General features: G+C 34.6%; 1 protein-coding gene across 6 annotated transcripts in view; it reads right to left on the bottom strand.

Moving 5' to 3' along the window:
* The window catches only part of ATP2C1 (ATPase secretory pathway Ca2+ transporting 1), a 194,496-nt gene that overhangs the window by 45,326 nt on the left and 131,648 nt on the right, over positions 1-17,522 (bottom strand). For all 6 annotated transcript variants that reach the window (XM_057491448.1, XM_036894770.2, XM_057491450.1 and 3 more), the window contains 6 exons: positions 10,828-10,983; positions 10,015-10,083; positions 9,013-9,088; positions 6,050-6,116; positions 1,679-1,803; positions 712-809 (listed from right to left, as the gene is read on the bottom strand). In XM_057491448.1, coding sequence (XP_057347431.1) covers positions 712-809; positions 1,679-1,803; positions 6,050-6,116; positions 9,013-9,088; positions 10,015-10,083; positions 10,828-10,983 — 591 coding nt within the window. The remainder of the gene's footprint in view (positions 1-711; positions 810-1,678; positions 1,804-6,049; positions 6,117-9,012; positions 9,089-10,014; positions 10,084-10,827; positions 10,984-17,522) is intronic.

The following is a 17,522-nucleotide window of genomic DNA, read 5'->3' as shown; positions in this document are numbered from 1 at the left end:
TGTGCTAGGGACTATTACAACTTATAACAGGAAGAGGGACAGAAAATTTTACCTGGTCTAAGGACCAAGAGGTATAGAGTGCTGTGAAACATGAAACACAGAACCAGCTCTGGGTGGTCAGCAAAGCTTTTCCAAAGAAATGAGGTGGAAATTGACAAAAAGGTGAAGCAGCATTACATAGTCCTAAGTAGAGCAGCAAAGATCCCAGAGGAAGAGGAGTATTGTCACACCTGAAGAGCCATGAGCCCAGCGTAGTTGGTACACAGAACGCAAAGGTGAGCATGTGAGGCTGAAGAAGGAAATAAGGGACAGCGTATGTAGGGCCTTGAGAAGGCCACACATCAGGATCCAGATCACAACAGAAATCCAATGAAGCAGCTTAATTTCGGGAGTGACATGATCAAATTTGGTTCTAAAGATCCCTCAAGATGCATATAGAGCAACAGCATCAAGAGTTTGGTAATGAATGGATGTAGGGATGATTGAAGAGAGGTGTCAAGGAAGATTCAACATTTCTGGACTGTGCAACTGGCACGTACAAGTGGCATGGGATCAAGACTTGGTAGAAAATCACACAGGAAGGAAAAGGCTCTACTGCTGGCTAACTTAGAGCCCTTCTCTGAGCCTAAGACACCGGGGCATTAGGAACGTTCAAAGCTAGGTTTCCTAACAAAGGAACACTGTTGCTCAAAAAGAATCTATATAGAATACCTCAGCATGCAGACCATCTGAAGTAAATATGTGAGTAACAGTCATTTCATTCTTCGTCAATGTTCCAGTTTTATCTGAACAAATCACATTACAGCAACCTAAAGAAGAAAACACTATGTATCACCAAGAATCAAGGAGACATTCAAGTTCACAATGAAATCAAATCAGTCAGTCTGGAAGCCAGTCCTGCTTCTCTGAATTTCGTACAAAATCAAGCTCAAAACCTGATAATTGTAGATGGTTTTCTCTCATTGTGTTTGCTTCATCATAAAGTAGTTTCTAAAATTAAAATACATACTGATAAATGTTGATTGTTTTCTTATTTATTTACAGTTGAATTTCTACAAAGCTACTCATTATTAGCTTTATATAATAATTTTATATAATATACTTTCTAGAAAATTTTGAAGATATCTAAATATAAGCACAGTTTTATCAGTCTGTATTTTAAGATATTTTGCCCTCAATATTAAAATGCAAACTAGAAATTAAATTCAACATTTTTAAATTGCTAAATTAAAAAAAGTTTCACAGTATAAAGTTAGCACAATTTTCTTATCATACATGAAGTTATGTTATAGCAATCAATATATCTATTGCTTACTGTTTTTTCAGCAAATTTAACTGATTTAGCTGACATTTTAGTATCTATTAACTTTATCAATTATCTTTCTTGAGATGTCAAAAAAAATTCTATTAATTTTACTCAAGTTTGTTATATAGATTTTTTTATATGATTTAAGTATCAGAACATTCCATGATGCAGTAAGACTTCTGTCAAAGTCCACTATCCTGAGTGATATGCACTTTTAATTACATCTTTTGGTCATTAAAAGATTATTCAATATTGCACAACCCAAACACCATTAGGTACACCTCTAAGACAAAACTGTGAAACTCAAAGATGATTCAACATTGATGTAAACTAACCCATCATTGTGTAAGTATGCTCTTACCACAGACTTACCCAGAGTTTCAACAATAGGCAGCTTTTTCACAATGGCCCTTTTCTTCACCATTCTCATAACACCAAGGGCTAGAGTAACTGTGACCACAATGGGGAGACCTTCAGGAATCGCTGCTACAGCCAAACTACAACCAACATATACACAGCACTGAAGTATGAATTAAACAGTACACCACAGCAATAATTTCAGTTGGCTTTACTTAAAAGAGGCTAATAAAAATGCAAAATTACTACTGTCAACACCCAAAAATGCCTTCAAAAAGAAGGGGAAATTGAGTAACATTTAGTGGACATCTACTAGATGCCAGCTTAAACATAGTGGGTTAAAGAACATCAATATAGGTTCTGACATCAGACTGCATAGAATTTAAACTAGCTTCACTATCTTTACCTATGTGACCCCAAATTATTACTTCACCTGTGTAGTTTAGTTTCCTCATCTATAAAACTACTGTTATATGCCACAACATGAATGAACCTTGTAATTATTATAAGTGAAAGAAGCCAGACCCCAAAGGACACATACTGTATGACTGCATTTACAGGAAATGTCAATGGGCAAATCCATAGAAACAGAAGGCAGTTTAATGGCTGCCAAGGGCTCAGGAGGAGAAAGAATGGGAAGTGACTGTTTTGGGGGTGATGACAAAGCTCTGACACCATTAGTGGTGATGGCTGTACAACATTATGAATGTAATTAACTCCACTCAATCGCGTATTTTAAAAGGCAATTTTACAGTATGTGTATTTTAGTACAAAAAAAAATTAATTGCTTCAGAACAGATTAAATATCTGGAGTTTTTGTCCCATTCCAAGTATTAGCTCTTAACTCTGCTACACATAAGGATATATGCATTCTTGTTCTTCATTCTCACACCGTTCCTGCATCCCAAGTTCTGTTACTTACTATTCTGCATGATCTAACTTGGTAACATCAGCATCCTGTTCCATAACCATAATTAACTTTTTCATGCTTTGTTTACAGGTTGATTATAAAAGCTGAAAGCCAGTGAATAACATTCACAAACCATTAGCTGAACAGTCTTTACTGAAGTCAGAAAACAGGTGCTATCATTAATACTTCTTTTCTCTTTTGAACTATTCTAAGTTCAAACAGAATCCTCTTTTCTTATGCTTCCATTAACCCTCAATTTAACAGGAAAAATAGGCCAGATCATTTACAATGTAGATCCAATGGACCTTTTCATTCTTTTATATGTAAGTCATTTTATAAGTAATTTGCAGAGGAGTAAATGGATTGTGAAAAATTTCATTAGAAATTTTCATTTGAATTTTAACCCCAAACTATGTTCCTAGATTTGAAAGTATATATATCTAAAATGGGCAACATCCTTTGGATACAACTAACTGCTCATCAGCTGCCCTGAATGAACTTGGAACATATTTACCTTGTAAAGTGATTCCAAATTCAAAAAACATTTCTAACAGGCTATAGGCTTATAAATTCTAGTCCCCCTTTCTGCATTTGTTTCTTCAGAATGCAGCTTCATAAATGCTTATGATTCATAACTTTGTTGAAAACAGGACAGTTATCTTAACATAATTGCAAAACATTTTCATTTTTAGAGTTACAAACACCAATTACAGTGGCAAATTCAGTTAATTTTTCTTCATGTCATCTATTTTCTTTTGTTCATCTTTATATTCATACCAGCCTTCAGCATTTCTATACTTATAAATGGTATGAAGCAGATGTTGGTAAACAAGTATCATAAAAGGCGAAAGAATACCACCATGTATCTTTTAGCAAAAGGGGTGGTCCAGGTCCTTGGCTGGAAAAGACTGCATGACTTCCTTGCTGTAGAATGCCTAACTGGGAGAGAATACCTGTCCTTCCATATCTGTCCTTAGAAATACACTGCTCCATAATTAGCTCAGGAGTTTGGGGAAATTGAGAGTATCACCACCCAAGGACTTGCGGTGCTGAGGGTTCTCTTCCATGTTCAACTTCACCCTCACCATAAGAGCCTATAGTGGTGGTTCTTTATCTCTCTGCATTCATCTTCTGGTTTGTTTAATTGTGAAAATTCTGTCAATTATTCTCTGTCACTGAGATAGAAAATGAAAAATTCTGAATTCTCAAGTTTTGTTTAATGAATAAAATTTTTTAAAAAAAGACTATAAATGTTGTGTCTCCATACCTCTTTTATATCTTCTTAAATGATGATGCAATATTTTGGGCAACATAATAAGAAAATAAAAGGATAATACAATAGTGATGATTGACTTTATTGTTACATCAGCCTTACAAGCAATTCCACCGTGCTAGTTTTCTTATTGTTTTACTCATTTTTGCCACAGTTGGAAATAACTGTTAGGTCAATGAAATAGCTATATGTTTCAAGACATAGTTAAACTAAGGTCAGCATGATTCCATAATGTATCTTAGATTTATAAGACTACAATGCATCCATACTAAAAAATAGAATGGATTTTATTCTATTAAAATATTTTTTAATGTTTTATTCTTTGGAAGACTTTAAAGTATGAACAGAAGTCATGATGTATCAATCTTCACAAACAGAACCACTCAAAAGAAACTCAGACTAAAAACTGACAGATGGTATGTCAATGGTTAATACCTGAAATATATTCTCCATTTTAAATTGATTTCATATTTAACCCAGGGCTTTTTAATAGAGATTTAAACCAAGAGTTTCAAATTGTACTTTTGTCCCTCTGAGGAATAATATACTCCTTCACCGTATCACAAATATCTTTAAAGTTCTTACTCATATCCTACCTATTCCTTGTAATCCATTGATTTTTCTTCTTTTATCCACTGATGTTCTTACACTTGAACTACCATTTCCTAGACCTACTACAGAGCTGCCATTCAGGATTCCTTCTCCTTAGATGCCTACGTTGAGTTCCACTCCTTACACACATCACCATCTTCCTTTTACTCCTTTTGCTGGAATTCATTTTCCCATCACTTGCCTTTTGTTTGTAATTAATTGGATGGATGCTTTGGCTAGGCCTAAATTTGCAGACTTGAAATCATTTCGCTTATACTCTGATAGTACTGCCCCACTGTCTCTCAGTGTAATCCAGTGTTGTAGTGGATGATGGGTTAATAAAATCCTTTCTCCTCTGTAGTTAAGTCCCCAACTCTGTCTCCCTACTGACTGATATGGGCAGGATGTCAACTATGTTACTGGGCAACATTGCTGGTGACAAATGATCTGCTGACTGATAAACTGTCTATGGACTGGAAGAACGTACTTATCTTACAGCTTTGGGTTTCCTAAGTGTAGTGACTCCACTAACTGCACATTTCTTGCAGGCACCCTGGAGAGTTATGTTTCCAGGGATGCTGGTTCCTATGGAACACGAGACATTTTAAGCCCTGGCAGTGCCCACACTCACACAGTCCTCTCATGTTCTTGTCCCCAGGAGGAACTGCTGTACAGACTGCAGCAAGGACTCTTGGGAGAGGGATGCCTGAAGCTGCCCTGCCGTGTTCAGGGCACAGGGACCAGATGTGACCCATCAAACCTTGGGAACTGAGATGTCTGTGAGCTAAGAAGGCCCCACAGTGAGACCTGAAGCTGTTAATGAGATGTCTGGTACCAGTCTTATTCCCCTTCCTTTGTAGATGACCCGACTTGTTAAACAAGCATGTATCTAGGTTGGAATATTTTTCATCCTGCTTGGCATCTGTAGAATCCTTTCAAATTACAAAAATTTCACATCTTGTTTCAGATGAATACTCATGTATTGCTTCATATATAATTTCTTACCTGTTTTTGAAACTCCTATTAGTTAGATGTGTTATTTATTGAGTTATTCTCCCAGTTTGATTACATTTTGTTTTGGACTTTTTGCTCCATTTTGGGGGGAGACCTCTTCAACAACATAAATAGCCCTTAAATTGAGTTTTCAATGTCAGCAATCATAATCTTAATTTCCAAAATCTTTTCTATTCTGTGACCCTTTTCTACAGTAATCTGTCCATCTATCATGAGTATGGTTTCTTCAAAAATCTCTGAAAATACAAAATTCTGTGTTTATTTTTTTCTTCTAGTTCTTGCATTTTTCATTTCCCTCTGTAGCCGACTATTCGATTTCAATATTGTGATCTTTCTCTTTCATGTTTTCAACTTGGCAATCCTTAATTATCTATTTATATATTAAAATGTAATGTTGGGTTGATAATATCAGACATCTAGTATAGGTTTTCAGTTTCCTAGAGTTTACATCAATATATAAATTCTGAACTATTTAAATAAAGATATTACATTCTAAAGTGTTCATATAACACCTCTGTAAGGGAACACTAGCTATACCTATCAGAGAAATAAATCAGGCAATAGACACTTTACTTTACAAACAAGTATCAGAACTTACCTTACACTAATGGTAAACATTTCCAGGATATCTTTTCCTAGTAACCAGCCAACCAACATGATGATACCTGGAAAGAATCAAATAGCTATTTTCCCTTTTTCTATAAAATCACCTAGGCACAGGAGGGATAAATAATAAGCTGAGGACAGCCAAAAAGTCCCTTGATATACAAGATAAAGTATATCAGATGATTATAAAATTTTATAAAAACTCACGAAGCCGGGGAGACTGAAGTTAATGCTGCCTAAAGTTAATGCCGTATATGCGCGCGTGCACACACGCATGTGTGCACACAAATGCACACACACATTTTACCTTTTCTTGCCATTGCTACCACCTGTCCCTTAAAGCAATAACATATGAGAGTTCCCAATATAAGAAGGCATTACCAGTATTTTTGTACAATGGGAAAAAATAAGACATATAGATCTTCTATTTTCTTACTATCAGCTCTGTAAAAATAAACCCTGGAATTTTACTTTTCATAATTCAATATCCAGACATTACACATTAAGTTTGTACTGTAAACAAAGGAATACTTAGGACGTGACTCAAAGAGTGAAGTCACTTACTCAATACATATAAAACTGCATTAGCATTTAAAAATTACTACTTTTATGGCATTTAAAAATAAAATCAACATAAATCAGAAAACTGACTCCACACTCTCTGTTTAACCTTTGTATTTGAAAAGAATGGGAGAAGGGGTGCACCACTGGTTTTGTGAGGAAAAGCGCAGTATTACCAGTTTCAATAAAGTAAAGCAACTTTGAGATTATATTCTAGATCAATATGTACATTGAAAACAATCTTTTCTTCATCTTTCTCTTAACTACAAAATAATGACCCAGATCGTGACCCTGTAAGATCCTATCCCAAATTGTTATCTGACTAAAGAAATTATGTCCAGTGAGATATACCAAGGATCAGCAAACTACAATCTATAGGCTTCCTGCATGTTTCTGTAGTCTATTCACACAGCCACACCCATGTTTGTGGATTGTCTATGCTTGCTTTCATGCTGCCAGCAGAGTTGAGTATTTTCAATAGAGACTATATGGGTCAAAGCATAAAGTATTATTAGCTGGTGCTTTACCAAAAAGTCTGCTGACCCCTAATTTTGATCTTGACCTATCCTATCCCATATACTATCCTAACAAAAAAACTTATGTCAATACACAATATTAAAACTAGGTAATTATAAACTTGAAAGATCTTTATCTAAATTTGAAGTGGTTTCATAGTGTATTGTTAATATAAACTGGGAAGACTTAATTGACTAAATGCCCTTCAATTTATCAAATTCACTATAAATTCCAGAAAATAATTAGCAATAATCAAATGAAGGGACCTAGCAGAATACACACAGCAGTTAAACAAGAGGAATGAAATACCTTCTACCTTCTGCTTTATGATGAAGATAAATGAAGCAATAAATCAGTATTTAACAAATTATTTCACTGAAACTGCATAAAAGAAATATTCCTTTAAAACCCATTACTGATTTTAAAACATTAAGGTAGTAAGAATAAAATAACATCATTGAAGAATTAGAGAAAAGGAGAGGAGCCTCCAAAATTAAAGCAAGTGTTTAAATGATAAAGATGTCATTTCAACTCTGAATAAAGATAGCAGTGACATAACTGGGACAATTCACTTTTGAGTAAAAAGACTTTAACTCTACTATAAGCCCTGTACTAAAATAAATTCTAAATAAAATAGTAAAATTAATTCTCAAAAATAAAAACTGAAGTAGTAGAGTGATATTTAAATGAATATACTTATATAAACAAACATTTTCCCCATATAGGGTTGGGAGAGCCATTATGAACAGAAAAAAAGATAAAAACCTTAACTGCAGAGATTGGCAACAGAAAGGTATTACCAGAATCTCAGAGCACGAGGCTGTTTTAATTACACACATTACCCTTCTCCCTGCCAGATTTATTATATATCCCCCAAAGGCAATTTAAAAATTAGGACCAAAAACACTTGGAACTTCAACAACAAAAGGAATAATATACCAATTTTACAAAGAGCTGTTTACTAATCAAACCACAAGAAAAGAAAGGACAGAAGAAATAGATTTTGGCAGGTCATAAAATAAAAAGGACCAACATACATACAACAGAGTGTTCAAGTTTCTCTAAGAATGAATTGTGAAATAAAATAAAGAGTCTTTAATTCACCGGCTAATGACAACAAAGTTGGCAAGGCTACAGGAAGAAATGCAGTTTTATATTGCTGAGAAGGGTATTATTTGGCAATATGAAATAAAAGTGTTTATTTAGAATTTTTTCAATCACATGGATATTCTTTGACACAGTTTTACTTTCAAGAATTTATCCTAAGGAAATGAGAGGTATTTACAATAAGATACCTGCACTGAAGAATCATCATTTACATAACTTAAAACATAAAAAACCTATAAAATGTCTAAGAGAAGCCTGATATATATACAGTAAAAAAATAGACATATTTATATGAATTGTAATATATGTTTTATATATATATATATATGAGTATATATATATATCACACACAGTTATGTGAAAAATATATATATATGTGATACTTTTCCCACAACAATGGAATACTATACAACCATTAAATTTGTTTTAGGTAAGCATCTATTGCATGACAAGATGTTTATAACAGAATATGTGAAGAAAGAAAAGTAATCCATAAACTAGTACTATCACATTTTGTTGAAGACTAGAATGACAATTACTAAAATGTTTACAGAAATACTCTTTGATTATAGGAATTACAGTGAGTTCTATTTTATTTTCATAGAAAAGGACAATGACTGGGGTTAGTTTTATAATTCAAAAAAAGTAGTAGTAGTAAATTAAAAATGTAACTAAATGAAAAAACAAATTTATGTACATATGTGCCTAAACTTCCCCTTTTCTCTAAAAAAGTTTAAATATTTGAGATATACATACTCACTCTTCTCTTACCTATTATACCAAAGGAGTAAAAGGAAAGTTGTTTTCCTAAGAGGTCCATGCTCTTCTGCAGAGGGGTTTTTGGTGCCTTGACAAATTGGAGAAGAGTGTCACCACAAGTAGCTAAATGTAGATCCCTGACATACCCATGACATACCGTTAAGGTACATGTTACCCCTTCACTGAGAACTAAGGCTGAGACTTTCAAAAGCCTATTTATTTAAAAAGGTCTGTGCTCCCTATCCCACTGTTTGAAGGAAATGTATTCTCTCTATCAGCTTCTCTAGGACTTTGTTACAACCAGCTACTCATCAATTTTCCAATCTTTCTTCTTTCTGTATCCACAAACATGCTTGTAACCCAAGTAATTTTATCCTGTTGGCTCCCTGATCTGCTGACAACCTTCTCTAGGAGTTCCATCACTGCCAAGCTTCTCGGAATGGTTTCACACACATTGTGTCACACATACTGGAGTCTTGGCAGGTTACCTGAGAAATTCAAGTAATTTGGGGATAATATGACATTTGTAGAATACAACTTTTTTATATATATCAAAGTATTTTAAATGAGAGAACTAAATCAAATTCCTTAAACAGGAGTATCTTCCAGGGTATTTTACTCTGCAATCCATGACCCTCCAACCCCCACTCCTTACTAGAGACTTATTTAAAATTGGGGATTTTGACAGAAGATATGTTCTGAGGTACAAATATACCAATTAGTAATCTTTAACATTCATATGATGAAGCTAATTTCTAAAAAGCGTAAGCCCTACATATAAGTGGCTATAAACCTTTTTCTCCCATAAACAATGAATAAATACCAAGATATTTTAGAATATTAACGGTGTCAATTCAAGTTCTTCCAGTTATGTCTTTAACAAAAACAAATGAATGATATTCTAAATATTACTTTCAATAGTACATAAGAGTCCACCAATATGTTCTTTACCTCTACTTAGAATAGGAATTTCAGATTTGAAATGAATACATCTTAACAAACTTAAGTACTCACTTCTTCTGCTTGCATCATTTTAAAAACCTCCCCAAATTCAGAATTTTCTCCTGTTCCAATGACAACACCCTGAAGAGAAAAACAGGAAAATAGATTTACATGCAGAAGAAGCACCTCTCAAAAACAGAAACCCTTCATCCCCTTTCTCCAAAGCCTACCCATAGTCAAGACGTCCGACACACAAGGTTCCTTTAGCAAACTTACTTTTCAATGTTACTTTAATATTTATGTCTTATGATAAAAACACTGAAAACAAACACTAAACTTACTACTGACTTAATTCTGAGGCCCATTTTTTGTCTCTCTTAGTATCTCTGAAATTTGAATGTCTTACATTCAACAGAGACTTCAATGTAGTTTCTTTTTCCCCACACACATGCTATTGAATGATGCCTTTTATATTTGTGGAATATTAGACTACAGGAAACAAAATATTTGAAATCAATCATTAGGCAAATGATATGTAGTCAAAATAGTATAGTCAATATCATATCAACTAAATTAAAATTTTACTTAACAAGTAATGAACATATCCAAGAGTCACTGTTTCTATCTAAAAAAAAAAAAAAGAACAGGTACTGAGGTACTAATGTAGATAACTACATTATCTAGTACATGGCAGAACTACACACATATTAAACCTCAGGAGCATAGCTTCATAGTTTCACAAATAACCTGCCAAGCATCAAGTTCAATTCTGTCCTTTCTTTGTCAGATATTTTAAAAAGATCCACAAAAAATTAGCAAAACAGAATTGAGAAAATGACTGAAAACAAATGAACTGCTATTTTCAAGAAGAGAAACAACAATTACCTTTGCTTTGCCACATCTGACCAGTGTCCCCATGAAGGCAATGTTACTTCTCAAGGCAAGGTCTCCATTAGTCGCGGCCAGCTGAGGGGCTGTCACCTTTGAACAAGGTGCAGTCTCTCCCGTTAAGCTCGACTCATCAATGGAAAGGTCCACAGCCTTGGGGAACATACAGCATGTTTCTACGTTCAAGTCTGAAGACTCTCTGTGCTACATTTAACATCTTTAAAGTGTAACCATCACTTCTTCCTCAATTATCCGCTTTCTATTAATCATCCAAGCCTTTCATCACATCCATTACTCTAAGACAGAAGACCACGACCAGTACAACTGTATTTTAAGAGGAAGTTAAGTCAACAAAACCCAACATGCAAAATACAATGCTGAATCATGAGACAAGATTAGCCCAAATTTCCAGATACAACTAGAGAAAAGGAGATACCAGCTATGACTTAATCTTAACCTAGAGAAAACTCTACTCTTGTAATTAAATATTATTTTCTAATTTTGCCACATCTTGAAGTTCTGAAAATGTGTTCGGCAGATTAAAACCAACTGTAACAGAAAGGGAAGTATGAATGAATGGTGTAAAAGTTTCTTAAAAAGAAAGCATTTTATCATTTTGGGCTCAACATTCAAAAACATCTTCTTGTTATATATACACAACTGTATTTATCCCAAATGTACATTAGTAAGAATCAAGAATGTATACAAATATTTCCATACACATCATGAGTATCATCACCTCCAACTCTGCAACAGGTTCAATTCTGTTTTATTCCTAGCAGTAGTCACTTACTCAAACATGCAAAAAAAAAAACCTTAATTTTGTATGTGGAGAACACTACAGATGTGACCTGGTTTTGCTTCTGAAAGTATGGCCCACAGAACAATAGTTCCAAGGATGTTAACAGGCATTGTGTATAATGTGACACATACCAAAAAGAGGCATGCCATTTTTAGCACAATAGCAATCAAACTTACCTAGTGTACAGATTGATACAGAAGAGAAAGAGGCTTTAGACCCTTATCTTTCAGTTTGTGATTATAAATTTGTAGAACTTAAATTATCAAGAATACATTATTGATAAAATTTGTCTAAATAATACAATGTAGCAAACTGCATAGATCTCAACTGTCTGTTGAACAAGGATATCTCCTAATTACAAGTTATTTTCTCTTAATGGTGACTATAAGAGATTCCGCAGGAAGCAGTTTTGAGGGAGTGAGGAGAAAGAGGTCATTTCTAAGGGTGGTATTTAATAAATTAGGCAAGCCTACTACAGTTTAACAAAGTGGCAATTTATCTGAGAAAAAAGATATTAGAGCCACTTATCCATTGTATTCCTAAGAGAGAAAGATAAGAAAATAAAAAGAAATCAAAGCATCAGCCAGCTCCATGCCTTCCAGCCAAAAGTTTGAACATTAAACCTTCAGAAAGGCTATTAATGTACAAGGGAAGGTGATTATTTCACTTTCTCTTCATTCTTCCTCAAGCTCTCTGGTGGAGGTGTAAGACATAACATAGTTCAGAAGTCAAAATATAAGAATCAAGGTACATACATAATCCACAAACTGAATATTTACCATACCTATATAATAAAAACTGTTGAAAAAGATTCACAGAATTATTGCTACAGAATATTAGACAGAAAGAAGGTAAATGCCAAAGTCCCAAGGGTTTTCTAAAAAGCAAAAAGTGGCTGCTTTAAAAAATTACAGTTAATATGGAACAACTGGCAACTACAAATAAGTTCTTAAACTAATAAGTTTGGTATACTGTATTCTGCTGTTAGTTTCCTCTTTAATCCAGAATCAAAAGCAAATCAGAAATGGAATTCTTTCCCCAGAAAAGAATCATCCAAAATATTCATCTGCAGCTGCCTGATCATGATAAAATTTCTTACTTCTCTCAAAAATCAAGATTCCTCTTACTGTTTATTCAAATGAAGGCAAAGATAATTAAAAACTCTTCATAAGCACCAGCTTATTAAAAATCAAAGCCCACCCAAGTGTTATAAATTATTTAAAAGGCTACATGAAATGGATATTATCCCATGGTAAATGCTTAAATGCATTGTTAACTTTCTGACTTAAGTGCATAGATTCAACTTGATCAACTTGCCAATAATATAAAGGCCAGCATTCAGTTAACAATGATTTCTACTATAACTCACCAAGCCTGTTAAAAAACCCAAATTTCAGGAAGGACTTTTGCCACAGGCCTTTCCTACCAATGTGAAATAAGAATCTCAAAACAAAGATGCTAAGTCTCACCTCCAACTGACCCATATCGTTTCTTTAAATTCTAGTGACTTATTGAGAAAAAATAAGTTTTTTCTTCAGCATTCTAAACATGAATAGCATTCCTCAGTTCCCACTGCTTTTAACCACAGAACTATAAAAATAAGACAACAAAATACTAAGCAGAGTTAAAGCTTACACAATCTAACAGAACCAACACTCTCAGGGCTGTAAGTACAGAGTGGTTACTGAGCTGTATAGTGATAATACTATTACAGAAATATATATCCTTTCCAAAGTCAGACACAAGTAACTACATCAGTTTTTAGTAAATAGGAATGTTTCCACAATATACCTTACACCTTCTCCAACATTCAACTCAATTTCTTTCAACAGTTAATTTGAATCTCCACTTCCAAAGATGTTTGTAAATAGCTCTTTTTTAATAAGTCTATAGCTTTATAAGTATGTAAACTTATTCATTCAGAAACTTTAAAAGCAAGTTTTAGTGGTAAATCACAATAAGGGGGAGCAACATACTATAAATCAAATTTATCTACTAAGAAATACATTGAAATCAATATAAAAACTTACAACTCAGGAATATATCTCAGAAAATAGTGGAAAGGGTACTCAAAGAATTGATCCCTCCACTAAAACAATCCTAAGCTGGCAAAAACCAACAGAATTAACTATGGAATCAAAAAGTTTGAGCAACCAAGGGAGTGCTTAGGGAAGAAAGAGACGCCTGAATGCTGGTAAGAGAACGTTGCAGCATTCACCTGTCTACCATCCCCATTCCCCAGAGAAGCAACACTGGCTGTGGGAGGGAAACTTACTGGTGTTCAGGTGGCTAACATGGATCTTGTTCATAAAATACTGTAGTTGTGTGTTTTAACCTGCCAGCAGTTCCCTGAGGGACTGGTGCAGAGGCTACCCTTTCTTTATTTCACACCCCCATCTCAACCCAGCTAGAGTGGCTTCCCAGGTATCTCCAAAAGATTAAAGACATATACTTGCAGGCAAGGGACAGAGAACTGGGCAAGCAGCAGGTACACCCAAAAGATCGGGAAGGAAGACACTGAGGCAGAAGTTTCTGCTGGGAATAAAGGTTTGGAGGGCTACCATATACACAAGGAAGACAGAATGAAAAATGCATGACCAAAACCAGATGCATGATCAAAAAAGACCTGAGAGGGCAGGGCCCTGGGCTGCACCTCTGTGCATCTATGGGTTTGGCACAAATAAGAAGTGAAGGTGAAGGCAGAGTTGCAGTCAGCTTAGCTCAGTGTTAAAGAAGTGCCCCAGCTCAGGCAAGCTACAAAGACTATGAGATTACCTTTTCATTTTTTAACCTTTTGGCTCCAGACAGATCAGGCTGACAGCTGAGATAATGGAACAGAAACTTCAATAACCACAAACAACAAGGAATACAGTCTTTGTAAAAGTAATTTAGAAAAGTCACAAAACAAACTGGACCACTGCAGCCCTCAACGATCAAAAACAACAAACTATGTTTTTGGAAAAGGAGGATCTGATGTACAGCTACAACATCGTAATATTCAAAATACTGTTTGCAACAGAAAACTACAAAGAACACAAAGAACAGGAAAGTATGGCCCATTTACAGGAAAAATTAAATTGAGAGAAATCATCCCTGAGGAAAGGCCAGATATTGGACTTACTAGATTTTAAATCAACTGCCTTAAATATGCTCGAAGAACTAAAAAAAATATTGGTCAAAGAACTCAATGATATCAGGAATGCAAATAATGAAAAAAAAGAGACTGTCAATAAAGAAAAAGAAATTATGAAAAGGAAATAAGTCTTCATGCTGAAAAGTACAATAACTGAAAAGGAAAGTTCACTAGAGGTTCAAAAGCAGATAGAACAAGTAAGGAAAAAAATGAGAAATGCAAAGATAGGGCAATTGATATTAACCAGACAGAAGGGTAGAGAGAAAAAGAGAATTAAGAAAAATAAACAAAGTATAACATACCTGTGGGATACCATTCAACAAGGCAATACAAGCACTATGGTAATCTTAGAAAAAAAAGAGAATACAAAGGCCAGAAAGAATATTCAAAGAAATAGTGGATGAAAACTTACCAAATTGAAAAACATGACTATACACATCAAAGAAGCTTAATATTTTAACTCCAAAAAGGATAAACTCAAAGACATCTACATTGAGAGAGCAAACAGTTTAAAGACAAAGACAGAATCTTGAAAACAGTACGGGTGAAGCACCTTATCATGTAAAAGATCCTCAATTAGATAAACAGCCCATTTCCTATCAGAAACCAAAGAGGTTAGGACCAACTGAATGACATACTTAAAGTGCTAAAGGAAAAAAGAGAGTTCTGTATCCAGCAAAACTATCTTTCAGAAATGAAGGAAAAATTAAGACAGTCCCATCAAAACAAAAGCTAAGAGATTTCACCACTAGTAGAAATGCCCCACAAGAAATGCTTTGAGTCCCTCAAGCTGAAATGAAAGGTGTAGAAAGTAACTCAAAGCCATATGAAGAAAAAAAGAATTCCAGTAGCAGCAACTACTTGAATAAATACAAATGCCAGCATTATTTTCAGTTTGTATCTCCTCTATTTTTTTCCATCTGATTTTCAAGACAAACATATAAAATATTTACAAATCTATGTTAATGGGCACACAGTGTATGAAGATGTTATCTGTGATAACAACATGAAGGTGGTAGAAAACTGTACTGCATAGGAGCAGTTTTTGCATATTTAAGTAATGCTGGTATCAATTCAAACTGCATTGCTATACATGTAAATGTTAACTATAATCCCCACTGTTACCACTAAGAAAAAAAGTAAAAAACACACAGAAAAAGGAAGTGAGGAGTAATTAAAGTATACTTTTTAAAAATATAAAAAAGGAGAGATTGTGAGAATTGAGAAACATAAAAAATGTTGACACATATAGAAAATAAATAGCAAAGTAACAAGAAAGTCCTTCTCTAACAGTAATCATTTTATCACTTTAAATGCAAATGGTTTAAATTGTGTGGTATATCAATACAATACTATTTGGCAATAAAAACAATGAAGAACTGATACATACTACATGGATGAGCCTTGAAAACATGTTAATTGAAAGAAGGCAGACACAAATGTCTACTTAGTGTATAATTCCATTATAGGAAATGTCCAGAACAGGTGCAAGTATAGAGACAGAGCATGCAGATTAGTGGCGGCCAGACTCTGCAGCAGGGTGAGAGAGGACAGTGATTGCTAAAGTTTTTCTTCTGGGGAGTGATGAGAATGTTCTTCCACAAACAAGACTGGTGATGCCTGCACAACTCTGGATATACCAAAACCACTGAATGGTACATTTTAAGTGTGTGAATTGTTTGGAATGCAAATTATATCTCAATGAAGTTTTTTTTGTTATCTTTTTATATGTGGTGAATGGACTAGCACTTCTGGCATGGGCTAAGCACTAGTTAGAAATGCAGAACCTCTGCCCCACTCCAGTCCTGCCAAAACAGGACCCATATTTTTCTATGGTCAGCATGTGTTGCTCTGTGGTAACTCTACATCACACTGAGAAAACTGAGGCTTAAAAATAGTAAGTGGCTTCCCTAAATTCACACGGTCAGTTCGTTTCTTAAGTGCACACATTTTATTCTTTGAATCAGAATTGTTTGTTCACAAGTTGGCGTTGCCTAGTAGAAAAGGCATAAGCTGTCTTTTTCACTGAAGTCTGGCACAGTTTTCTACACGTGGTACTCAAATATTTACCAAATGGCTTACAAGACTTCATAATACAGACTATTTTCTGAAGAAGGGGAATTATATTTTACCTAAATTAGCTTCATTATCAAAGTAAATAAATTTAAAATATCACTACATGCTTGTAGTCAGAAAAAATGTTTGAGAAAATTCTTTTTGAAAAAGCATAGGAAACCAAATCAGACTCTGAGTTTTGTCAGAATACCAAGTTTTTCACTGAGTAAGTGGAAATGGATTTTGTAACTCAAGATGTCAGAATGCTCTGACAAAGTCTGTCCATTAGCTCCACTAACGGAGTTACCCAACTCAGAGGAAGCTGTTTACTAATGGTTCGTAATAAGTGTGTAAGAATATTAAGTCTTACCAAAAGGGATGTAATAGCTAAGTGAGGCTGCAGGCCATCTCTGATTTCTTTAGTTGGTAGGGAGCCAAAGTATATCTGTGCTTGTTTAATCACACTCATCATTTTTGGTTTTTACCTGCCCTGGGAAGTAAGAACAGGAAGGATACCAAAATCTAATGAGCCAATAGCTATCCTATAAGCAAGTACATGGACTCACTTGTGAGGTGAAAAGACCAACTGGCTTGTTTTAATCTGGACTTCTGAACTTGACAGCAGACGCTGGCTCCTAGTGAAGATAATCTTTCATCCTAGATTTCAGTGGTCTGGAAATCTAGTACCATAAAAATGGCTAG

Source organism: Manis pentadactyla, chromosome 14 (genome assembly GCF_030020395.1).
Source record: "Manis pentadactyla isolate mManPen7 chromosome 14, mManPen7.hap1, whole genome shotgun sequence".
In the NCBI taxonomy this organism is placed as follows: domain Eukaryota; kingdom Metazoa; phylum Chordata; class Mammalia; order Pholidota; family Manidae; genus Manis; species Manis pentadactyla.
The sequence above is the reverse complement of the archived record's forward strand: the minus strand, read 5'-3'. Positions and strand labels throughout refer to the sequence as shown.